This window comes from Macaca mulatta, chromosome 18, assembly GCF_049350105.2.
Source record: "Macaca mulatta isolate MMU2019108-1 chromosome 18, T2T-MMU8v2.0, whole genome shotgun sequence".
Lineage (NCBI taxonomy): Eukaryota > Metazoa > Chordata > Mammalia > Primates > Cercopithecidae > Macaca > Macaca mulatta.
This window is the reverse complement of record NC_133423.1, coordinates 22,825,099-22,850,177: the sequence shown is the minus strand read 5'-3', so window position 1 is coordinate 22,850,177 and position 25,079 is coordinate 22,825,099. Positions and strand designations below refer to the sequence as shown.

At 45.0% G+C, this 25,079-nt stretch overlaps 1 protein-coding gene across 23 annotated transcripts in view; it reads left to right on the top strand.

The window, feature by feature from the left end:
* Positions 1 to 25,079, top strand: part of NEDD4L (NEDD4 like E3 ubiquitin protein ligase) — a 367,516-nt gene that overhangs the window by 111,917 nt on the left and 230,520 nt on the right. For all 23 annotated transcript variants that reach the window (XM_077974731.1, XM_077974729.1, XM_077974725.1 and 20 more), the window contains exon 2: positions 15,279 to 15,352. In XM_077974731.1, coding sequence (XP_077830857.1) covers positions 15,279 to 15,352 — 74 coding nt within the window. The remainder of the gene's footprint in view (positions 1 to 15,278; positions 15,353 to 25,079) is intronic.

Sequence of the window (25,079 nt, the reverse complement as noted above, 5' to 3'; positions counted from 1 at the left end):
GGCCTCTGGTTCATTATCCTCCCCCCCCCCACCGCCTCCCACGCCCCACATTTCTGGCCGCCTACCAGCCTTTGGTCCCTCCCCAGTGCTACCTGGCCAGCTCTCAGCCTCGGGAGGCCATCTGCTCTTGTTTGACCTGGGTTAATGACTGCCAGTTCCTTCACCTTAATATAACTCATCTGCTCTCCTGCGTGCTCACTCCTTGGGTGAGAGCTGCCCTCTGCAACCTCATAACGGAAAATGACTTCTGCCACCTTTTCCTTCTTCCCACTGAAAGAATCTGGTCTTTTCTAGCTCTCTATTATTTTTACAGCCAGATTAGGTTGATGGTGGCTCACACCTGTAAAAATCCCAGCACCGTAGGAGGCAGAGGTGGGCAGAGCTCTTGAGCCCCAGGAGTTTGAGTCCAACTTGGGCAACATGGGGAAATCTCTGCAAAAAATACAGAAAAAAAAAATAGCTGGGTATGGTAGCACACACCTGTAGTCCCAGCTACTTGGGAGGCTGAGGTGGGAGGATTGCTTGAGCCTGGGAGGTCAAAGCTGCAGTGAGCCTTACCACTCCGGTACACTCCAGCCTGGGCAACAGCAAGACCTTGTCTCAAAAAAAAAAAAAAAAAAAAAAAAAAATTGAAAAATAAGAAAAACCAGATTAAACATTCCTAAGTCATTCTTTTTGTGACTTTTGCCTCTTTATTAACTATCCTGGGCTACTTAAAATGAATTTTTGAGTTATGAATACATTTAGATGGTTTTAAATTCAAAGAAGTCTTTTTTTCTCAGTCACTTCCATCCCTAGCTAAACAGTTCTTGTCCCCAGAGTCAGGCAGTGTCACCAGTTTCCTGTGTCCATGCAGTTTGCTTTATGCATTTATATAAGCAAATATTCGTACACACACACACACACACACACACCCTTTCTATCTTATGGAAAGGCTGGCATATCCTCAGAATGTTTTCTCTAATCTATGAGTCTGTCTTTAATATTTAAACCTGTACATACAGAACACCATCATTCTTTCTTAAGGTTACATAGTGTTCTACAGTATGGAATTTGTCTTATTTACTTAAAGCAAAGCCCCAACCTCCCTCTTTAATCATGTCCCCTGGGTTTGTACATAATGCTGTCCCAGGGCGGAGTATGATGACATTACTTGCTCTGGACTTTTGGTAACACAGGTGGTTTATACTGTCATATTGTTGAGTCATAATGAATTAGAGGTAAAATCAAACCCCAAAGATTTCTTTCCCTACTCTTGACGTTCTCATTGTCATGTTTCTTGCATCCTGTGTTGTTTCAGGCATCCGAGTGTACATACCACTATAAAACCCCATCCTATGGGACTTGGCCCACCACCCAGTCTGATGAGATCTTTCAGGATTCTAATTTAGTCATCTGACATTTTATCCAGTTGTGTAGATCAGCTACAGATTGGATTAGCCTGCCATCGATATCCTCATCCAGATTTTCCTGGCTCAGAACGTTGCACAGAATGCAGCTAATAATAGAGCCCCATGACATAACCCTCTGACACTTTCCTGGAGTTTTCTGATTACACTTTGCTTTTTTTTTTTTTTTTTTTATGGAGCCACACACTGTTGCCCAGGCTGGAGTGCAGTGGCATGATCTCAGTTCACTGCAACCTTCACCTCCTGGGTTCAAGCAATTCTCCTGCCTCAGCCTCCAAGTAGCTGGGACTACAGGCACATGCCACTGCATCCGGCTACTTTTTTTTGTATTTTTATTATTATTTTGAGAAGCAGGCTTGCTCTGTCACCCAGGCTGGAGTGCAGTGGTGTGGTCTCAGCTCACTGACATGGCCGCCTCCTGGGTTCATGCGATTCTCCTGCCTCAGCCTCCCGAGTAGCTGGGATTACAGGCACATGCCACCACCCCTGACTCATTTATTTTGTATTTTTTAGTAGAGATGGGGTTTCGCCATTTTGCCCAGGCTGGCCTGTAACTCCTGACCTCAGGTGATCCACCCAGCTCGGCCTCCCAAAGTGCTGGGATTACTGGCGTGAACTATTGCAGTTGGCTGGATGATTACACTCTGGATAAGAGTTAGCAGCTGGGCGCAATATCCCACCCAGTCTTACCATGAGTTCATCTTCACATGATCATCTTGTCTAGAATAAATAGGAGTGTACTATTGGTGTTGCTGGCTGGTTGGCTGAAGTCTGCGTACCCTATCCAGGCAGCATATCTGGAGCTAGTAACCTTATCAAAAAAGGAAATAAGTTTGTCTGCGTGTCTTAGTCTTAGTGAACCTTAGCTGTAGATTATTCTCCTTTTCTAAATGCTCACAAACTATTTAGTAATTCTCTCTACAACTTTGGTTTGGATGGATGTCATGTATTCACTTCCCCTAAAATTATTTGGGTGCCCAGCTCTTTGCCGGAGTCTAGGAAGTCCGTGTTGAGCAGGGTGAGGGATTGCTCTGTGGCTCTCTGGCCAGGAACAGTTGCAGATATCCTTTATCCTTGTCATTCCCTGTGATCTGCCCTGCCTCTGCCCTCCAAGAGCTCCATCTCCAGGTGTGACAGCTAATTTTCAAAGCAATGACAGTAAAGGGCAAGAAGAGAGCTATAGGGTACTGTGGGGCTTGTTGGAGGAAGACTTAACTAGTCCAGGAGCCCTGGAAAGGCTTCAGATAATGTGATACTTAGGCTGATCCCTAAAGGACAAGTAGGAGATCTGAGCAAAATTAGCAAATTGGTGGTTCTGGTAGAGGAAAAAACTATCATACGCTCCGTCTGTGTAATTTATAGAATCATTTCTTTCTGAGTTGGGACATTTTCCCATCTCTGATCTTTCTAATTCCTCTGACATGACCAGCAGTTTCTCTCAGTCATTGCAGAACGTGACAGATGGCAGAACCAGTTGTAGAGCTTGGATATCAGGCCATCCTGGTTCCTCGATATTTCAGAGCCTTGGTTCTCCTAGTCACTTTCTTCCAGTGGCCAGTAAATGTTAGTGCAGGGGGCATCAAACTGTAGCTCAAGAGTGAATACTTAGTAGCAAGAACATCATAGCTACCCAGGAATGAGAAATAGTTATCTGATGAGGATTGGGCTAGTAGAAAATAAGGTATTGGCAGGAAAGAACCAAGAACTTATCTGTAAATGCATGGCTGAAGCATTTGGGAACATCCAGAGTTCCAGTGGAGGTGGTCACAGGAGGCAGGGTTGGGATTTGATTGCACAGGAGGCAGGGTTGGGATTTGATTGCAGAGGGGAAACCTTGTCAGTTCTGTGGCACTGTCAGGACAGAGCCTGGGAATGGCAGCTTAGAGCATAGTAAATAGAAGCCCAGAGAAGATTCTGTTTGGCAGTGCCCTTCAAAGGCCTGTCCAGGGTCCAGGAACTCCAGCACCTGGGAGCCAGCAGCAGGAAGTCTCCCTGTTCGTGGAGATGGGCACAGCATGTGTTTGAATAATCAAGCTCAGCCCTCCTTCTGAGTGCATGCTCCCCATGCAGCCTGCTGATTGGTGATAATTTGCTTACAGAGTGAAAATGCTAGTCATTGGTCCTGAGCCCTCAGATCCATAAAACAGGCCATTTTCTCATTTTAAAATTTACAACTCGTTGCTTATCTTGTGTTTCTTAAGAGTTTTGTTCAGGCCAGGTGCAGTGGCTCACACCTGTAATCCCAGCACTTTGGGAGGCTGAGGCAGGTAGATCATTTGAGGCCAGGAGTTGAGACCAGCCTGGCCAACATGGTGAAACTCCATCTCTACAAAAATTACCTGGGCGTGGTGGCACAGGCCTGTAATCTCAGCTACTTGGGAGGCTGAGGCACGAGAACCGCATGACCCCGGGAGGCAGAGGTTGCAGTGAGTTGAGCTCATGCCACCGCATTCCAGCCTGGGCAACAGACCGAGACTCTTGTCTCAAACAAAAAAGGTGGGGGGAGGGGAGGACTTTGTTCTTATGTGTCTTTAAGATGCTCGAAGCTATTCTGAGCCTACCCAGTGAGATCCAGATATGAAGCGACAGAACTCACCCCAGAAATGCCTTCTCGGGGGCCCTTGGCAGCTCCTACCTTGTGAAATCTAGACCTCTTCTAGTCCAAACTACACTTCCCATCCAGAAACCCAGAGCTGACTTTATGGAGAGAGGTCAGGGTTATGACTGCCATGAAAAAAATCTAGAATTTTAGATCCTGAGCTATAATTCTTGGCTTTCAACAGAGTGGCATTGTTTGTATGATCATTTTTAGAACTATAAACACCAGATAATGCTTGTCTTTGTCATCTTGGTGGAATTTAAAAATGTTTCCTGTCTTATGATTTAGAGATTCAGAACAAAAGAACCATTGATAAGTGGATTCTTTGAAGGCCTTTTTATGGGAGTTTTACCAGCTATTCTGGTAAAAGGAGAGTTTTTAATTAGCGGAAGAGAGTGACTGTGTCCTTTAAGCTGGAACTCTTGCCAGCTTATTTATATCATGGACCCTGCTCAGTGACAGCCTCCTCCCCTCCCCATAATCATTGAATTACTGCAGATTCTTGGCATGCGAAGATCTAACATTTTTAATTGAGAGTCACTCTAAAAATCTGTCCACACATGGAAGAATTTGCATTTTGACCGAGATGCACACTTGAGTCACGGTAGATGTGAGGCTCCTGGGGGTGAGCATGCCCATGACTATGAAACTGATCCCAGCCTCCACCCACAAGTAACCCTGAACCTGCCACACCCCATAAACCCACCTGCTTACCTGCCTCTTCTTCACTGATGCCTTTTATGGGCGAAATGACAGCGGAATACTGATACCTGCCAAGAACTCGGGAAAAACAGCTCAAGTGCTGTGGCCCTGCTCTGTTCACAAGTCAGAGACAGACGCATCAGATGTCACTGAAAGAAAGAAATGTCATGCCAGCACTTTTAAGGCGTGGATCAAAATACCCCTTCACACGCGTGCGGTTCAGTGCAAGCCATGTGGAATCAGCACTGGAATGGACAGAAATCCATTTGGGGCCTGAACGCAGTGCCTTTGGCATTGGTCTCCTGCAGCAGGAGGGTGTGGTCACGGCTCTCTGCCAGCCCCTCACTGGACAGATGTCCTTGTTAGAAGGCCTCCTCCTTCCGTATGCATCGCGGTTGGCTTCTCCCACAGAGCATCCTTGGGGACTGATGGATCACCACAGGGCCCCCAGAGGGAGTTTTCTAGATGGTCGGCCACTACCATTCCTTCAGCTCTTCTCCTTTAACTGAATTTCCATTTCTTTTTCCTACCAGCTCTTCCTCTCCGAAGATCTTCCAGTTCTCTTACAGGGACTGGGAGCCTTTATTGGGATTTTCTGTCTCCTTGCTTCCTGAGTACTCTACCTGGTAATGCTGTGCAAGATTTGCAACCTCGTTAGGATGCTGGCCTGTGCTGGACCCATCAGAGACTCCCAGATCTTTGTCACACTCTATCAAGCCACCTTCCCTACTGTTTATTTGCACAATGATTTTTAAAATGTCTTTGCAAGAATATATTTCTGCACTATTCAGTATTTGCTTTATTAGGTTTCATGTTAAGTGCCTATTAATTGATAGGCACTTAATTTGCATACCAGTCTTTAATATTGCAGGTGAAATAATGATGTTAGAGCATGTGGTTATAGTGAAGCCTGTATCATTTCCAGACAGTCATTTCCTGTGTCACTATAACTACTTCAGTGGAGTGACGCTGTAGCTGAATTCCAGTGTTCTCAATTGTTCTCAATTCCATAGTGTTCTCATGTGTTCTCAGTTATAATTGGGTGAAGTACAGGGGTCCCTCCCCTTCTTCTTTTCCTGCCTTCTTTCTTTCCTTTCACAAGGAGTTATTCAAATCCTGCTGCACTCTTGAGTTGTGTTAGTGCCCTTAGAGTGGGGTTTTGCTGTGGAACTTTCTGGATTATGGAATTGTTGTCTATCTGCACTGTCCAATACAGTGCTTGCTGGGAATGGGTGGAGATTGAGTACTCAAAATGTAGCTAGTGTGACCAAGGAATGGAATTTTAATTTTAATTAATTTTAGTTACATTTAAACAGCCTCACATGGCTAGTGGATACTTTATTGGACAGTGCAGCCTCAGGGTCTAGTTGAGGAAATAAGACTTAACCTGTGAGAGAGAAGAAAAAAAAGACTGTACTGCCTCATTACTTAAGTGCCAGAATACATGGTTGGTCTGAAGGCAGTCACGAGCCAGGCCTCCCACACTGGGTATATTTCTGATCTCTTGGTACTGAGCTCTGGTTTCTGACTTCTAACTGCCCTGCTGGCCCACTGGGAAGACAACCTCAAATCCAAGAAACCCCTATTCCTTTATTTCCCTTACCCTAAGTCCCACCGCTCCTCTTTATTTTCTACCAGCTATTAGCAGCAGCCCTCACTAATAAGAAAACTGCAAACTTGAGCACATTCCTTCTCTCTGGCCCTGTAAAACCAGTCTGTCACCCAGCCACATTCTTCCCCCAGCAGGAGCATTGGAACCAGTCCCCTGTCCTCCATGCTTATCTGCCAGATGGTGGAGAAGACCATGCAATTAGCATCCCTGTCCTCTCCCTTTCACATGCCCTCTGTGCTGTCATCCAGGGTGATGGCACCCCGAGCCACCACTCAACTGGTTACTGTGCTTGCCCTGCATCCTGCAGAGGATGGAGCCAGGTGCAGGCCACACTCACTTCTTGCACCTGCCCCCTGCTTCCCTGGCACACCAGCTGCTCCCAGGCCATCAACTTTCTCTTCTCCTCCCTCCTCTTTCCTCATTCTTGAAGGCCTGGCCCAAGCAGTCACTCATCTGCAGCTTTCTCCAACTTCCCCACCTTTCTCCCTCTCCCCACCCCTTGTGTGTATGTTACTTTCTTCCTTCTCCAAGTTCCTGAAGAATATTACTCATCACATTATTGAACGTATCTCTTATGTGGTTACTCTCCTTATACATAATAGAAAGTAAATCTTGCAGGCTTGAGCTCTGTGTGAGTCATTATTCCTTGTATGTTTTCAGCACAGAGCAGGCACTTGGGGTTGAGTCACTGTGTGGACTCATGCAGAGCGTTGGGGAATAGATGTTGGATGGGCAGGTACCAATGGAAGAAAAGAATTGGGTCCCTGTGCAGAGCACAGGCTGTTCTTACAGCAGCAGTGAAGCTGCTCATGGTGAGCCTTCAGTGGCAGGCCAGGCAGTTTTAATTAGATTCATTTGCTCCTGGGGAGGTCTCACCAGAGCAGTGGAGAGGGACATTTTAAGAAGACTGGACTAACGTGGTAGCAAGCAAATTTGGATGCAGACGCTGCCTCACACCACCAGCAGCTATACAGAGCATGGCACATAATAGGTACTCAGTAGGTTCTGAAAGAATGAACAAATGAGCTTAAGCCAACTGGTGTTGGACCATCCTGCCATTAGTGATAATGTGCATTGAGGCTGTGGAGTGGAGAACAGGGGTGAATTTAGAGTTATTTCAGTGGCACATGTAAGTATCTCAGCATCTCTTGATTGTCATTCTTTCTGGATTTTTTTAAATTTTATACTTATAAATGATCATGTATTTTAAGTTTTCTGAAGTAGCCTTGGTTTCACATTTTGACTGTATTTATTATGGTATCAGGTTCCATATTTCTTTAAAGGGATACTGCTGCTGCACTTATATTGAACAAGTCACCAAGCTCTGTTAATTTTGCCTGAAAAATGCCACTGCTTTGACATGGTAGAAAACACAGGCAATAGTCTATTTCTCTCTCCTGTTTTTTTCTTATTTTGAAGAATCACCCTAATACATAGGAAAATCTTGACTTAGCAAAGAGATAAATGAGACTCTAATTATCACATTGGGTTTTTCACAATGTATGTTAGTTATCTGCTGCTACATAACAAATTAGTTTTAGAGTTGGCAGCTTATAAAGCAACAAATGTTTATTATCTCACAGTTTCTGTGGGTCAAGAAATCAAAAGTGGCTTAACTGGGTGGTTCTGACATGTGCCTTTGCACAGTGACTGGCGTGTAGCTGGCAAGGGTCTCTTATGAGCCTGAGTCAGGATGTCAGCCGAGGCTGCTGTCATCTGAAGGCTTGACTGGAACAGAAGGACCCATTTCTAAAATGAGTCACTCACGTGGCTGGAGGCAAGAGGCCTCAGTTCCTTATCACAGAGATTTCTCCTTGGGGCTGACTGAGTGTCTGCACATCATAGCAGCAGCCGGCGTTCCCCAGAGTGAATGATACAAAAGAGAGGAGGAAGCCCGATGTCTTTATGACCTAATCTCCAAAGTCACACACTGTCACCTCTTCCGTATTTTATTAGAAAGGAGTCACTAAATCCGATACCCATGGGAAATGACCCACCTCATGAAAGAAATACTGAGAATGTGTGGACCTGTTTCATAACCACACAGCATCATTTCCTGAAGGTAGAGTCACCCTTGAGTGTTTAAATTAGAGTTCTGCTCTAGAAGTCTATCCCTGTATTTTTTCCCATTTATTAACCCTTTTTCTACTTGGCATAATAGCAGCCACTACCTAGTAGGAGTTGAGAGATTTAGGTTGCACAGAATCCCGCAGTCTTTTCAGAAACTCATATCCTTGGGGCGTCTGCTTGTTGACCGCATTGTAGGACTGAAACTTGACCGCGTGTTATGTGTTGGGCTGCCAGTGGCGATCAGAGATGCCAGTGAGTAGTCCGGTGAGTTAGGGCTGTTTGCCTCTGTCGGTGTCATCTGAGTTTGAACTGGACGTGCAGTCCTGGTGGGCTGCTTTCATTTCCACTCTAGGTCTTTGTTCTCACCACTCACGTCTTATGCCTCTGTTCCACCGCTGTAAGAGGGAACTGTGCACACACCTCGCCTCTGTCATTGACTGTAAGCTCCTGAGAGAGAGAGAATGTGTCTAGTTCAGTTTTGTGGCCCTCCTTTTTGCTAGCACAGTACATTGAACATAGTATCATTCTGCATTTCTGTTGAGTGTGTAATTAGATGGTCAGTGTGGAGAACTCAGGGATTTTAGGAGGGGGTGGCAGCAATATAAGGTTGTGGGACCCAACCTGAAGAGAGGGAAAGGTGTAGTGGGCAGGCGTTGGTGTGAGGAGGGAGAAGGTGAAGAGGATGCAACCTGGCAAGAGTTGGAAGTGACAGGAAGGCGTGTGGGGCGGGGAGGCGATAGGACAGTGTGTGTTTTTGGTTTTGGTTTTTTTAAATGCAGGCAGGGGAGGGATGAGTAGGCAGAGCATCGAGGATTTTTAGGACAGTGGAAATACTCTGTATGATACTATAATGGTGGATACATGTCATTATACATTTGTCCAAACTAACGGAGTGTACAACACCAGGAGTGAGCTCTAAGGTAAACGATGGGCTTTGGGTGATTTTGATGTGTGAATTGTAACAGGGGTACTACTCTGGTGCAGGATGTTGATCATGGGGGAGGCTGTGTGTTGTGGTAGGGGGTACGTAGGAAATCTCTGTGCCTTCTGTTTGATTTTGCTGTGACCCTAAAACTACTCTAAAAAGAGTAGTCTTAAAAATGCATGAAATAGGATCCTGTCTAAGGACTGCGGCAAGAGCAGGTAGGAATGGAAAGAGCTACTGTGGCTGCTGTGTAGCAAGCACACGATGGGCACGGTCCATATGCTGGCTTAGTTATTTTTTAAAGCAACTAAATTTAAGCAATGTATATATAACTTACATATTTATGTGGTCCAAAAAAATGTTGGTCATCTGTTTTAATCCAGAGAGTGTTTACCCTAAGCCTGCAAGTGTGATGGGTAATAGCTAGAACTAGAAAAGTACTTTAGAATATGGAAGGTAAATACATGAATGAATTTAGGCAAGAGTGACCGAACTGTGGAAGTCCCTGACTTAGAACTTACTGTCCACTTGGACAGCTGGTGTAAGTGATCCTGAGGTCACAGTGGCTCCCTGTGCAGGAAGAACACTATTTCCCAGCTCAGATATCATCTTTTTAGGAGAGTACTTTTTAGGAGAGTATCTGCCATTGTGGAAAATAAGGATAAAGGATAACAAGTTACCTCCTTAAGACAAAGTCATAGGAGAAATGGTAAATTCCAGTATCTTGAGTTTTGAGTTGGAACTCGAAATTTATTTTACCACAAGAGCACCGTTGATGGGTTATGTATTTTATAGGCTTTGTGGGTGGCCGTGGGAATCTAGTAACTGCTTATGCACAGTTTATATGAGTAGGCCTGCTGAATTTCCAGATGACGCTCTTGCAACTGAATCTTCAGGTTACCACCTGTTTCTCAGTTTGGACACTATTTATTTGTGTGCTGCTGTCACTTATGGCTTGGGCACCTTATCTTGTTTTGTGTCTTGATGAAGGATTAGAAAATTCAGTGTAAAAGAAAAACATATGTAAAGCTTATAGAATCACCCGTTACACAATAACAATGCAGAACAATAGATTAATAACAGGAAGAGACACTGAAAGTTCTCTTCAGCCTAGTTTCTACTCTGCTGTTTCTTCTCTTCATTGTACAATCTATGAATAATATTTTCATTGTCTAAGCAAAGCCACCTTAGCTAAATATTTAATTCTACTGGAGTCATAAACAGGGTTCAAAATATCACATAGATTTTATGAAAGTAATAAAATGCTTCAGAAAATACAATGGCTCAGCCTGGGGCCACTGCATCTGATGATTTGGTTACACACCTTGTCATGTGCTTCCTAACAGAATGACGATGGCTGCTTATCTGTGTTTAAGCTTGTCATTTTGAGGAAACAAAGATAAGACCTTTTTGCTGTGTCTCTAAAATGCATGTGTAAACTGTTTTTATAGAGTAATGCTTCAGAGAGGAGTAAAATTTCCTGCAACAGGTGCTTGTAAACACTGATTGCTCAGTAAAGGCCACCTCCCAGCTGTTGCCTACATGTTACATAAGAGAACCCCTTCACGTCTTCCATATTTGCAGCTCTGTACCTTTGTGAGTCACCTAAAAAATAACTCATAGGGTTGTTTATCTTTCTTTCTTTCTTTTTTCTTTGAGACAGGGTCTCACTCTGTCGCCCAGGCTGGAGTGCAATGGTGCAGTCTTGGCTCACTGCAACCTCCGCCTCCCTGGTTCAGGTGATTCTCCTGCCTCAGCCTCCTGAGTAGCTGGGACTACTGGCCTGCATCACCACGTCCAGCTAATTTTATATATTTTGTAGAGGCAGGGTTTTCACCATATTGGTCCAGCTGGTCTTGAACTCCTGACCTCAAGTAATCCACCCATCTTGGCCTCCTAAAGTGCTGGAATTACAGGCATGAGCCACTGCACCCGGCAGGTTTGTTTTTCTTATGACAAAATCAAGCCTGGATGGTGGTGTTAACAGTAAAGTTAAAATTTTCTTTTGTTTTCCTTAATATTTCTTTTTTTTTTTTTTCCAAACAAAAGTCTGGTTTCTAAACAAAAATATTTAATGATTCAAAAGGAAAAAATTCCAAATAAGCCCAAAGAAATGATTCATTTTCCAGAGGTAATTACTACTAACATCAACCTTTCCAGGTCTTTTTCTATGCAGCTATATCATTGACATTTTTTGAAAAATGAGATTACATTGTACTTGAGGGTAGACTGCTATAACAACTTTTGGTTTTGGATGGGAAAAAACAGAAAAAGTCTTATCTCCAACTCATTTCTGGAGAGGGTTAGCAGGTGGGGGGTGCTTGGCTCTACTCCCTTCATATGGTTTTTGCTTCTTTATCTCCAAGATCTTCCCCATTTCACGGAGAGACATTAATGAGAATGAAGGCTGCTGAATGGGAGGGGCTTATGGGGCCAGTTTGGAAGAGGCCTCATCACTTTTGGCCACGTTCCATTGGCCAGAACCTAGTCACATGACTGCACTTAACTGCAAGAAAGGCTGGGAAATGTAGTCAAGTTGCATGTCCAGGTAGAAAAGGGACCCTTTTCTGTGGAACAACTAGCATGTTTGTAACTCAATTGTATAAACCATTTTGAAACTTTTTTTAAAAAAAAAAAACCTTATTTCAGGCACATTTTTATATGATGAATCTGCTCACCTCTCCATTTGTAACCTATTAAAAGCTCTTGCCAGAATCTCTGCCCAATTGTTCTCCCTCCTTCTACCCTGTTCCCTCACAGCAGCCACAGTGGTTCTTTCAAAGACTGAAGCTACATTTTGTCACTCGCCTGCTTAAAACTTTACAGTGCTTCCTCCCACAGTGGTCGGGACAATGTCCACCCGCTCCTGAGGCTGGCCTCTGTGGTCCTTGACCCCACCAGGTCCCACGGTGCCCTACATGGACTCTGCCATCCTTCACCAGTTTAGCCCCGTCACACAGGGCTTGCTGTCAGCCCTTCCTGCAATTCCCAGCCCTGCCGCACCACTCGGCCTCCTTGCTTCGGTCTTCAGCTCTGGTGTCTTTTCGCCAAAGAAGCCTTTCCTGATCACTCAGCCGTAAATGTTCCTCTCCCCAGTTACTTTTTCCCTCTCCCTCTACTCAGTTGCTTTTGTTTAACTGTCATATCGTCTTTGGAGTACTTGCCAGCATCAGAAATTATCTTGCTTGCTGTTTGCATTACGTATTTTTAGTCTGTGTCCTGCCTACTAGATGGTGGGTTGCTTGAGGCAGGAACTCTGTCTTGTTTACATCTCAATCTCCAGATAATGTGTGTGGCACGTGATGGGTACTCAGTAAATACTTGTGGAATAAAGAAATGTCATTACAGGTTCTCTATGCATTAACATTTTTTAGAAATGGGGTGTTGCTATCGGGCGCAGTGGCTCACGCCTGTAATCGCAGCACTTTGGGAGGCTGAGGTGAGCGGATCACCTGAGGTCAGGAGTTCAAGACCAGCCTGGGCAACATGGTGAAACCCCATTTCTACTAAAAATACAAAAATTAGCCGGGCGTGGTGGCGTGCGCCTGTAATCTCAGCTACTCGGGATCCTGAAGCAGAAGAATCGCTTGAACCTGGGAGCCGGAGGTTGCAGTGAGCTGAGATCCAGCCACTGCACTCCAGCCTGGGTGATAGAGTGAGACTCTGTCTCAAAAAAAAAAAAAAAAAAGAAAAAGAAATAGGGTGATGCTGTGTTGCCCAGGCTAGACTGCAGCAGCTATCCACAGGCATGATCATAGCGCACTGCAGCCTTGAGCTCCTGGACTCAAGTGATCCTCCTGCTTCAGCCCCTCCCCGAGTAGCTGGTACTATAGGTACTTCAGATTTTGAAGCATGTGTAAAAAATACTCTAGCAGTGACATCATTTGAGCTGAGCAGGCCATGGAGGCATCAGATGATTAGCAGCAGGGTACAACTTGTTGTGAGAACCAGAAAAGAGCCTTGGCCTACATAACATCCTGTGCTAAAGAAAGAACCCTGACTCCCAGCCTGTGAGTGTTCCAGAGATGGGCAGAGCAGTCCTTGCAGCGTTTCAGGGAACAGGGAAGAACAGCTAACCCCTGATGCTTCTGTAAGCACTTTGGGACACCCTTTGCTATAGGAGGGTATTGTTTTAGTTATCCCTGACTTGCCTGGTATTACTTTATATCCCTTAATCCTCTCATGAAGACTGGCAAACACATTCAGTCCTGCCAACCTTGAAAGCAGGCCATGTTTGAAAGAACATTGGCACAAATGAGTTGAGAATGTCATCTTTACCATATTCATGTTCTTTACCGTATTATGAAGACACTGTGCTTGCCACATGGGCAGTCTTGTGTTGGGGATTTGTGGTTGGACGGATGGTTAGGTGAATAGAAGACTCCTGGAGTGTGAAGTATTTCAAGGATGTGTGTCCATTGCATGGATACATGTTCAATCTATGCAGCTAATTGACAAAGATCCACCATCCTATACCCTCCATGTTTTATTTTTGCCCTGCCGTTGTTCTCTTCGACATTATATAATCATTGAGGTTTTCTTGCCCTCGCTTATGTCTTGACTAAACATGTAGGGTAGATGAATTCCATATTACTTCTTTCTTGCTCTGTCAGCTATTGTGTTCTTGGGGACTCCATCCTGAGCCTTTTTTTTTTTTTTTTTTTGAGACTGAGTCTCACTCTGTCACCCAGGCTGGAGTACAGTGATGTGATCTTGGCTCACTGCATCCTCTGCCTCCCAGGTTCAAGCAATTCTCCTGCCTCAGCCTCCCGAGTAGCTGAGATTACAGGTGCATGCCACCATGCCTGGCTAAATTTTGTATTTTATTAGAGACAGGGTTTCACCATGTTGGTCAGGCTGATCTTGAACTCCTGGCCTTGTGATCCGCCTGCCTCAGCTTCCCAAAGTGCTGGGATTACAGGCATGAGCCACTGCACCCAGTCCTGAGCCATTTTTTCATTCTCATTCTTAGGCTAGGTTTCCTCAGACCTTGGTTGTAACTGCCAACTCTACACTGATAACTGCTGAGTGTCTAACTCAGACCAGATGTTTCTCCCCATTTAGTGATACATGTTTTCCATCCGATTGCTTCACAGACACCTTGGACACAGTCCTCTATTTCAATTTATGTTGACAGTCCATGATCCAAACTGGAAACCTGAGTTATCCTGGACTTCTGCCTACCACCTTCTCCTAAGCCATCTCACCTGTCCTAAATGTCATAGCCCTTAACTAGTTCTCTAAGCTGTCATAGGGTCCTGTACTGCTGGGCTGCTTGTTGCCTTCTGTAGAGCCTGGAGCATATTCATGTCTGTATTTCAAGGCCCCGGGCATAAGAGCTTCTTAGGAAATATTGGAATAAATGATGAAATGATGAATAAATGAACAAATGAACAGTTGATTGATTTCCAAGACACTTGGGGTGGTTTTCATTTAGAATGGTTTTTATTTCTTTTTACTGGAACTGAGGAGTTATTTTTGCTTGTTGATGCCAACATTTTAAAAGCACTATAATTTTGAAATGTTTTACCACATTAAATTCCTTTCTATTGCAGGTCACATACAAATATGTCAACTTCAGAGGAGGAATTATTTGTTATATTTATGCAAACTTGTGGCACTTGGACATTTATCTAGACGGTTTTACATGTGTGATTGTGTTCTTGGTACAGGTGGAAAACCTAACTTTAAATGGCAGGAGTAATTGATCTTAATGACCTACTTTGAATTAAACTTGTGCTTAATTAACTTGGATGCTGTAAGTTTAGTCTAGAGTCATCGACTTTTAGAGCTGGAATATTGCTTTTTGAACTTCAGTGTAAGGAATAATTGCTTACATTGAATTGATTTGTTCTGTATCCCAATACTGGACAGTAGAAATCAATGACTTTAATATTGGATGAGAGAGTGATTCGTTGAAGATCAGTTTTTTAACCTCTTTTTTTGTTCTCCTTCTCACAGGGAGAGTCCCGAATTCTCAGAGTAAAAGTTGTTTCTGGAATTGATCTCGCCAAAAAGGACATCTTTGGAGCCAGGTATGTTGGCTTTGTTTTTATTTCTGTGGATTTCTAAAAAACGACAAGCAGTTTTCAAATTCAGACACGCATCAAAATCACCTGGAGGACTTCTTAAGGCAAAGTTGGCTGGGCCCCACCTGCCGGGATTCTGATTTAGTAAGTGATGCTGGTCCAGCTGGTTCCAGGACCACATTTTGCACAGGGCTTCTGGACTTAGCATCACAACAGTAGTTAACAGACTTGTTTTTCACATGGGCTAATTTCGTGAGATTAGCTTCTGGTGTTGTCTTGTTAATACAGTTTGGGACTGTGGCTGTGCTTATTTTAATACTTTAAAAATATTTCTAAGTTAGGGAAACATGAAAGTGTCATTTTGTTTCTAGGAGAACTGGATATTCTTGACATGTATAATCTGAATTAAGAGATTTGGTGATTTGGGGTGAATGTGGTGATTTCTGTGGCATTTCTAGAAGCACCAGCAGGGAAGCAGCCAGATCTTTCTGTGTGTTTCGGCTTTTTTATTTTCAGTATTGCACCTGATATTCCTGTATCTTTAAATCAACCCTTTTGTTCCTGTTGGCTCTCAGTGATGTGTTGCATGAAGCTATTGGACTGAGAGCAGGGTGAGGGTGGAGCCACCTGGCACTAGAATTTAACCAGATTTTGGAGACTAAAGATCTTTTGAACTTTAGACCTAGAATGGACATGAGTGATGTTCAAGTCCACTGTTCCATTTTATGGTTGACAAAGCTGAAATGCAGAAAGGTTAAACCACCCGTGTAGGTCACGTGGGCCAGTGATGTTTGAGGACTGATGGGAACACTCCTCCTGCCTCTACCCAATATGTTTTCCTTTGTGGCACGGTGGCCTGAAAATACTGTGGGGTTTAACAATGAAGGGAGGTGACTGGTGAGGAGAGTTCCAGCCGCTGGATTCTCCCTGTCAGTCCCTTGTGCTGTGGCCCTTGGTGACCCCTAGATATCAGTGCTCCTGCCTGACACTGGAGACCCTCTATAAAGAGGCCCCTTTCTGGCCAGGTGCGGGGGCTCACGCCTGTAATCTCCAGCACTTTGGGAGGCCGAGGTGGGCGGATCATGAGGTCAAGCGATTGAGACCATCCTAGCTGACACGGTGAAACCCTGTCTCTACTAAAAATACAAAAAAGTGGCCGGGCATGGTGGTGGGCGCCTGTAGTCCCAGCTACTCAGGAGGCTGAGGCAGGAGAGTGGCATGAATCCGGGAGGCAGAGCTTGCAGTGAGCCCAGATCGTGCCATTGCACTCCAGCCCGGGCAACAGAGTGAGACTCTGTCTCAGGAAAAAAAAAAAAAAAAAAAAAAAAAAGCCCCTTTCTAGCTAGCTAGTTGTTCCATCCTGCACACCCCCACAGAAGCCTTTTGTTGCCATTAGTAAGCGCACCTCTATTTTCTCATCTGTGATAGATCATGCATGATTGAGTTTTGTCTATTAAAGCAATTGATAAGTTACTAGAATGGCACCAAAAGAAATTAGAAAAAAAATTGTTGCAAATGTCAGTGAAATCTTCTAAAAACCTGTGGTACTTAGAAGTGCCTCAAGTGACTAACGGAGGCTTAGGTCTCTGAGTGGTGTCACAAGGAACCTTATGCACGGGGACAGTGACATCAGCCTGTGCTGGTGGTAATGTCAGAGGGAAGCAAATCCTACCTGAAGGTGCTCTCTCGCTTGACCGTGAAGTCACACTGAGTGGCTCACCATGTGCCTGCATTCATGCAAGGGTAAGCCAGGTCTCTGGGCATGGGCAGAAGCATCCCTGCTTCCCTTCTCTTCCCTTTCAAAGCAACACTTTCAACTGTTTCCATGAGTCTGGGCTGTTCTTACCCAGCTAAATACTGTTTCCTGAAACTCAAAAATTTGCTCTCTACCAAAGCCCACCTTATGCCCTGCCTTTCTGTGAAGCCTTTCCAGAAAATTTCAAGAAAGAAAATTTGGTATTCCTATATCAAAGCCTGTGTGTCTTTCCTCTCCTAATCCTTCTTAGCTGCCATAGTAGGCGCAGTGTCATTTTAGCATTTGCAGATGCATTACCTGGTGGTTTCTAGTATTTCTTTCACTTGCCTCTATTACTAGATTAGAAATGTACTGGGGACAGACATCTTTTTAATATCTTTCTCCTACTACTTAACATATAGAGCACCAAGGAAAAAAAAACCAAAAATTATCTTTTAAAAATGTAAGCATTTGCATGCTGACTGGTAGTAGATTGTGCTCTTATGTTAAAAATATGTATTCTCACTCTTTCCAATGAAATTTAGAGTGTTGACGGAGGAAGTTGGATTTAGAAAATTTTGGTGATTTCTTTTTAAGCTTGATTGGGTTTTTATTTTGTTTTATCCAAACCTTTTCATTAAAAAAAACAACAACAAAATTGATTCACATTGTGTTTCTAAGCCAGTTAGGTAGATTTAATGTTGAATTTGTAGTGGAATTAGGTTCCAAATCTTAGAAGAGCAAATTTGAACCTTAAATTTTTACTGTTTAGATACTAACAGGTCGGGTCATTTCTAAGGGACATGGTGGAAAGGGATATTTATGATGTTAATTAGAAAGATAAATAATATTGTGGCCAAGTGGACCAAGTGCCAGAAAACGCATCAGAAACTCTGAACCCTGGTCTGGTGTTCATTTTCTTAGATTGATAAGTAGGCACACACATCCCTGCTTTCCTTCCTCCTTTGAAGTGCTGTAGTTCATCTGAGAGTCTGAGATGGAATTGTGAGGTGACAGTTGGGTTAATGCTATCTTGGCATATCCCTCTGGAGTGGCACTGCTTATTGCCTTAAAGTTTTGCCAGATGACCTGCATTCTCCCTCCGTGCTATCTTGGGCAAATCCCTTAAACCTACTCATGCCACCATATATTAGTGTACAACAAGGATAACAGTTTCTTTGTAACTGGCATGTGGGGAAGAATCCCAAAGTGACTTCTGTTGGCGGCAGCTCTGTCGTGTTTTAAGGTAGCAGTCACAGGGTAGAGGTTTGGTAGTGTCCTCTCTGGCATCCACCATCTCCTTCAGAGCCCTGGGCCACTGGCAGGCCTTTTCTCCAAGTCTCTTCTCTGAGTATTGCCCCCACCTCTGTGCCTGATCAGGCACCTCATTCTCCCTCTGCACCAAAAAGGCCGGGTAGGCATTGGAGCCCTTGCTATAGACAGGATAATGGGTGGAAGAGGAAGGGCATTTTCATGAGAGGCATTTCAGAGCCTTTAAAGTGGTACAAATCCTGTAGACACTGATGTGTTTAAAATCAGGGATTTGCATCTCTGGGACTCCAACTCCTTTGTTTCCAAGGGAGGTTCCCTGGGTCACTTGGCCTGAAGTTGGGAAGGAGTGGTGGTTGAGGGGCAGAATGTGATGTCTGGGGATGCGGGATGGTCAGGGGCGGGTGATGGTGGGAGGAGTGGAGCATGACAGCATGACATCTCTCCTTGCCCCTCCGAGGTGGTGATGGGAGCTGCCTACAGCTGCAGCTCAGAGGCGGGGTTTCTGGGGCCCTAGGTGTGGGCGGGGCCTCCCTCCTAGCTGGAGGTGGTCCCTTCACCCTTGAGAGGCCTGTGCCTGAAATGCCCTTGTCCTTTTCAGCCCTCTCTGCCCCAGTCCAGTGCTTAGGATCCAAGATCATTTTCAGCTCCTTCCAGCCAAGTCTCACTTTATTAAAGGAGCCTTTGTTCAGAGCGGATTGGATAACTGAGCTGTGACTCCACTTGAACGTCTGAGCAGTTGGCCTACGTGGGAAACGGCAGTGGCAGAGAAAGATGCTTCCCTTTGGACTGTACCTTGAGGACGAAAAAGGGCAGTCATATAATCTGTCATCTAAACTGGAACGCTTTTGTCTGGAATGAATGCGACATTGAATGGGACGTCAGGGCATAAGATGTAAATTGAGACTACGGTCACCCTAGGTCAGAGACTATTATCCATACCATGGGGAAAAAAATGGAATGTGATTTTTTTTTTCTCCCCAAAACAGCTTTTAAAAAAATGCTAAGAAAAAGAAAAAGCACCTTTTAAAAAAGCAAGCCTCACGTAAAATGCCACTAAGACATCAAAAGAGAAGTAAAACCCTGCTCAGAACAAGCCCATGTGGGATGGCCACAGCTCACCGTTGTGTGCCTGCATCCTGTTTCCGCTGTCCCCTTTCCCAGGGATGTACCCTGCGCTAACCTCACCCCGATCCGGTGACTCCTCCAGTGGCTCATCCTGTGTTCACCAGCTGGGTCCTCATCTCCTCCGTCACACAGGCTGCCGCTGTGTCCCCCAGCAGACCTCTCCCTGTCTCTGGGGTGCCCATGGCGCCTGGGAGATGCTGTGCGTAGTTCTATCAGTGAGGTTGACTTGTTGTTTTATACTTAGAATTGTTTCTTTCTCCTGAAATTAGATTTTCCTCTTCTGATAACTAGGATTCTAATTTTTTAATTTATTTTTATTTTCCGGGATCTATTATAGCACATAACAGGTCCTCAGGAAGTATTTACCAAAAGATTGCATGAAGTGGGCCTGTTCCTCCTCCGTCTCTCCTTCCCTCCCTTTCCTACCCCTTCGCTGGAAACTCACATTCACTAAATGTGCCATGAAGTCACTGCCTTTTGCCTTTGCCTGTGTTTTCCCCTCTGCCTGGCATCTGTTCACATCCTTTCTGGCAGCTGCCCTCTCATCTGTCAGGGCCCAGTTTGGGTGGCAACACTCCTGCTGAGGTCCCTGCTCCCCCCATCAGCCCAGCCCAAGAGGACAGAACACTGCTCCCCCCCATCAGCCCAGCCCAAGAGGACAGAACACTGCTGCCCCCCGTATCACACAGCCCAAGAGAACAGAACACTGCTGCTCCCGGGGCTGTAGCAGGTCTACAAGTTCCCTCCTCCTATGGCCCCTTGTCTTAGCGGACTTGGGAGGCTCGGAGGCTCCAGCCCTGTCTTATTGCTGTTTGCAGGTCCAGAAATCTTGGCACATGACAGTCGCCTGATAAATTGCCTTGAATTCATTAAGTGGAACACAATATGGTGTGCTGTGGTACCTGATGGCCAGCCTGGAGGAAGGGGTACTCTTTTCTCATTGTCATGGAGGTATCATTGGCTCTTCAGGCATCTCTCCTAAGCATCCAGGAGAGGTGCTTATTTCTCATTCTCACAAAGGCTCTTTGTGGACCAGCACAGGATGCCTGCCCAGGGGTTAGATGAAAAGTGAGCATAGAGAGAGGAGGTTAAGGGAAGCAAGCTCAAGACTGGGCTCAGAGAAAAGAATCTGGGGGAGTCAGTGGGGTGGCAGGCAGGGAACGGTCTCCATTTGATGCTGATGTTTGTGCAGAATGACTACTTTATACCCTACAAAAGGAGCACACTCTCTTCTTGTGGCAGGTCCCAGAAACTTCTACTTGGGGTACATGAGGCCCGGCTGGGATTGGGCACAGAAGGTCATGGCTCTGCACCTGACCCTCACCTTAGGGGTCAGGACAGAGCCAAGGACACGAGTGATGGGTTAGGGAGGACACAGGCACCATGGAGTGCCTTGGCCATCCTTCTGTAGAGGAGAGGTACAGGTGGCGAGGAAGGCACCAGGCAGCCGCTGGCAGGGTCAGGAACCAAGGCAGATCCAGGAAACAGGCCAAAACAGCAGCAGGAACCTCAGGCTCGGCAGACCACTGACTCTTCTGGATGTCTTTTAGACACTCTGGGGGGCGGGACAAGTCCTTGGTGTTTTGCCATGGTGAAGTGTGCAGTTCGGGTAGGCGAGTCGTGCTTTCTTAACATGCGTGTAAGGAAGGGAGGTGGTGAGTTTCAGCAGCTCGTGTTTCTTGAGCACTTGCTCTGTGCCAGGTGTGGTTTGAACTATTTACATGCGAGTTCATTGTGTCCTCCAAGCAAAGTCCTATGCACAGGCACTATTGTTCTTTTCCTTTTGCAGTTCAAGAAACGGAGGCAAGAAAGGTTTAGTAAGTTGTGGAACTAGGTATTGAGCCAGGGCCTAACTTCTTGATAGAAGTTAGTTAGAGGCTGTTACTCGAGCACTCACAGGTTGGCTGGCAACGTGTTTGGAACCCAATGTAATGTCATCAGATTCTACCTAAATTTTGTGAAGAGGGGATTTCCATTTGATACGTAAGAAAATTGAGCGGTTATCATCAGCCCAAGATGAAACAAGGGTATAGGGAATGATGGGACCCATGAGGTTCAGATTTCTGTGACTTCTGATGCTATGCTCAGTGATAGATCAATACTCTTCTTACGGATAAAAGTTCGAGAATTGAGTGGGACTAGGTGACTATTAGGGTTCCTCCAAAACCCTGAGATTTCATTTTTGGGGGCGGCACCTTTTTGTGTTAGCAGATTTAAAGAGCTGGCCATTGTATTTGATGGTAGCTGAGTAAGCTTTTTGAATTGGAGAATCATCAACTATCATTAGATTTAGAATAGGTATATTTGGCTAAGTAAGATCTTAAAGTTTTTCTTTTAAACTTAGGATAGCTTTTCAAATTTCAAACTGTTCTTTTTCAGTAAGCTCAAGACATTTAACCTTTTGTCATAGACTTAAAGCAGTCATTAAATAGGGTCATTTTAATGCAACTTTTAAAATCTAACTCCCCTCCCTTTTTCTCCTTAATTATGATCAGTGGCTTCATTTGAGGTTACCTAGGATGCATTTGAGACTCTAAAGCTGCTTTCTTAAAACTTAGCAATGTTGGCTGAGACAAACCAACTATAGAATCTCATGCTTTCATGAAGAAGTTTGCAAGACATTCATGCACAGCTCCTTCATTGTGTGTGATGAGCCATTGGCATCGAACCTGCTTGGGCTGCTATCAGGTTTTCTTTTGGAAGCTGGTGACTTGAAATTTAAAACACACATGGGCTCAAGAGTATTGGGGGACATGGCAGAAAGTCCTTCTGCCGCCTAGTGATTGAGAGTGATGGGGACCTAACTGTGGAAGGACAGCTTTTTGACACAGTTCACCTCAGTCCCCTTTACCTAGGTTTAAGTTGTTAACATTTTGCTGTATTTGCTCCATCTCTTTTTTCCCTGAAGTATTCAAAAGTGAATCACAGACATCATGCGTTTAGTCCCTAAATAACTTCAGCCCAAACCTCTAAAAAACAAGAACATATTTCTATATAACTGTAGTACTGTTCTCACAAAATTAAGACTAATTGCCTAATGGACTCTATTACCTGATCCATTATCTGAATTTCCCCAGCTGACCCTAAAATGCCTTTTACAGCTGAACTGTTTAAACCAGAATTCAATTGAGAATTCTGTATTGCATTTAATCGGTAGGTCTATTAAGACTCTCTTAAGCTAGAATAGTGATAAAAGCTTTTTACTCTTGGTCTCTTTTCAAGCTGGGGACCCCCAGCCAGCAACACCCTACCTGGGTCTCACTCTACCATGCTGGGGTGCCCCAGCTCACCTGTGTTATAGCTTGTACCCATGTTCGGTGGTTCCTGAGTTCTTGCATGGCACCCAGGAAGAATGAGGATATGCTGGACATTGAAGGGTGAGGAGGGCAGAGTGGAATTTTACTGAGCAATGGAATAGCTCTCGGTGGAGAGGGGCTGCAATCAGGTGCTTCTCTCCTTCCCATGTGGCTGGGCCTAGGGCTTTTTATGGGCTCAGAATAGTTGAGGGGCAGGCTGCAGGTAGTATTGGAAAAGGCAACATTTGATTCATTAAAAGGCATTATTCAGAAAGAATCAGTCAGGGGAAAGGTGGGCAAACAGGAACAGAAGTTCTTACTCTGAGTCGTGGGTTTCATCCAGGACCGGCAGTCCAATCTTTCAGCCTTCAGGCTGTTTTTGGTTCGAAGGTGCGGTTTCACCAGGGACCTGCCCCTATCTGCCGAGGCGTTTGGCTGCTTCCTATCACTGTCAATAGTCCCTCCCCTTCAATGACTTGTAGGGGGGTTGTTTCACTTACCACATTCCATCGTGTCCTGGTGGCATCATCAATGAGTGAAGGCGTTCTTTTCCTCGTGTTTCTTGTACGTACTGTATATTAGAAGTTGAACTAAAGGCTTGATCAAATTTGAGGCAGGAATGGGTGAGGCTGCGTGCAACTGGAGGGACACAATGACTGGTTCTGCCATAATCAGTGATTAAAATTGATCCCTGGGTTAATGTGGGGGCAGTCTCATCCCTCCACTGTCAAAAATTAACATTTTTCCCCCCCAGGTGACCAGCAAGCCATGAGGGAGGGGATGTTTTGGCACTATATACGTGCAAATTTTAAATATTGATTTACTTTACTTCCAAAGGATTGGAAATTTTGTTTTTTTCTTTCTTTGCCCTTCTTTGAAAACATTGTACAAAGTAAATCTCCTCCTTTTCCTGATGGAGAAACCTTGGAAAGAGGCTGAACATACGTTGAAGTCCCTTTGCTCAACTTTGTAAGCCCTTCAGGATCAGAGGTCACACCAAAGTTTGCAGACACTTGGTCCCTGTGGACCAGGCTGAATCCACACATGTGTTTATTTGGCCTTGGAACACTAAAACAAAAAACTACAAATCCTGAGCCAACATTTGGGAGATCCCATATTATAATACAAATCCAGGTTTGTATTATAATACAAAGGTCTTGGCAATCTAGCCACACTGGGCCTGCATCTGCATGAGTCTGCATGGCTAGAGGTGTGTGCTGGGCACACCCATTAGGTGGGGCTGCACCCTTTTGGCCACCAGGGACCGCACACCTCCTGTTGTTTTCATGCAGCTGGTTTCCCTTGCTGACACATGTTCCGTGAGGTCCCTCGAGGTACAGGCCGGCATTTGGACTTATCCTCTGCGCTGTTTCTTCGTTAGTATTTAGAGCTGACTTCTCCTCTTCCTCCCCCATTGAGGAGCAGCACCTTACTCTGTGCAGACTGTCTGTGATCGGCAGGCTCTTTGCAGAGCTACATTTCCCTCCCGAGGCCTTGCTGAGCAGCCTTTGCTGTCTAGGGCATTGCTGAGAATCACAACACCAACACTAATGGCCCTTGGGCCAAAAAGTGTTTGTCTTAAAATCCCTGCACCAAATAGCTTGTTCATTTACTCCTGTGAAAGCCCCAAAGGATCTACCTCTTAGGCTGTTTGTTCTAGTTGTATTCCTTCCACCCCACAAACGGAAATGACATTAAAGGATAGTAACTCTCTCCCTCAAATATAGATAAAAACCTCTTTATTCCCTAACAACCGCACAACTGTTTACATTTTTGTGTTTACCTCCTAGTCTTTGCATGAATGCATGCAGCATCCTTTAAAAATATGTCAATCCTAGCCTCCACACCACCCAGCCCACCAAGTTTCCCAGAGGGAAGCATTGGAAATGGCAGATGGGTAAATGCACAGGGCTGGCAAGTCTCCATTCTGCGAGAGGCTTGCTGTGCTCATATAGCCAGTGCCACAATAATGGATCTTTCTAATGATCTGGAATCACTGAGCAAAGACTGTGCCGTGTTCAGTATACACTAAGTGAGCATGCAGGGAATATATCATCAGTTTACAAACATTTCCACATAAGTTTTTCTCTCTCCCTCTCCAGTTTTGGTAAATAAAAGGGCAAACTAGACACACTCTCTCTCTCTCTCTCTCTCCCTCACTCCCTCTCTCTCCCTCTCCCTCCCTCTCCCTCTCTCTCTCTCCCTCTCCCTCCCTCTCCCTCCCTCTCCCCCGTCTCCCTCCCTCTCCCCCGTCTCCCTCCCTCTCCCCTGTCTCCCTCCCTCTCCCCCATCTCCCTCCCTCTCC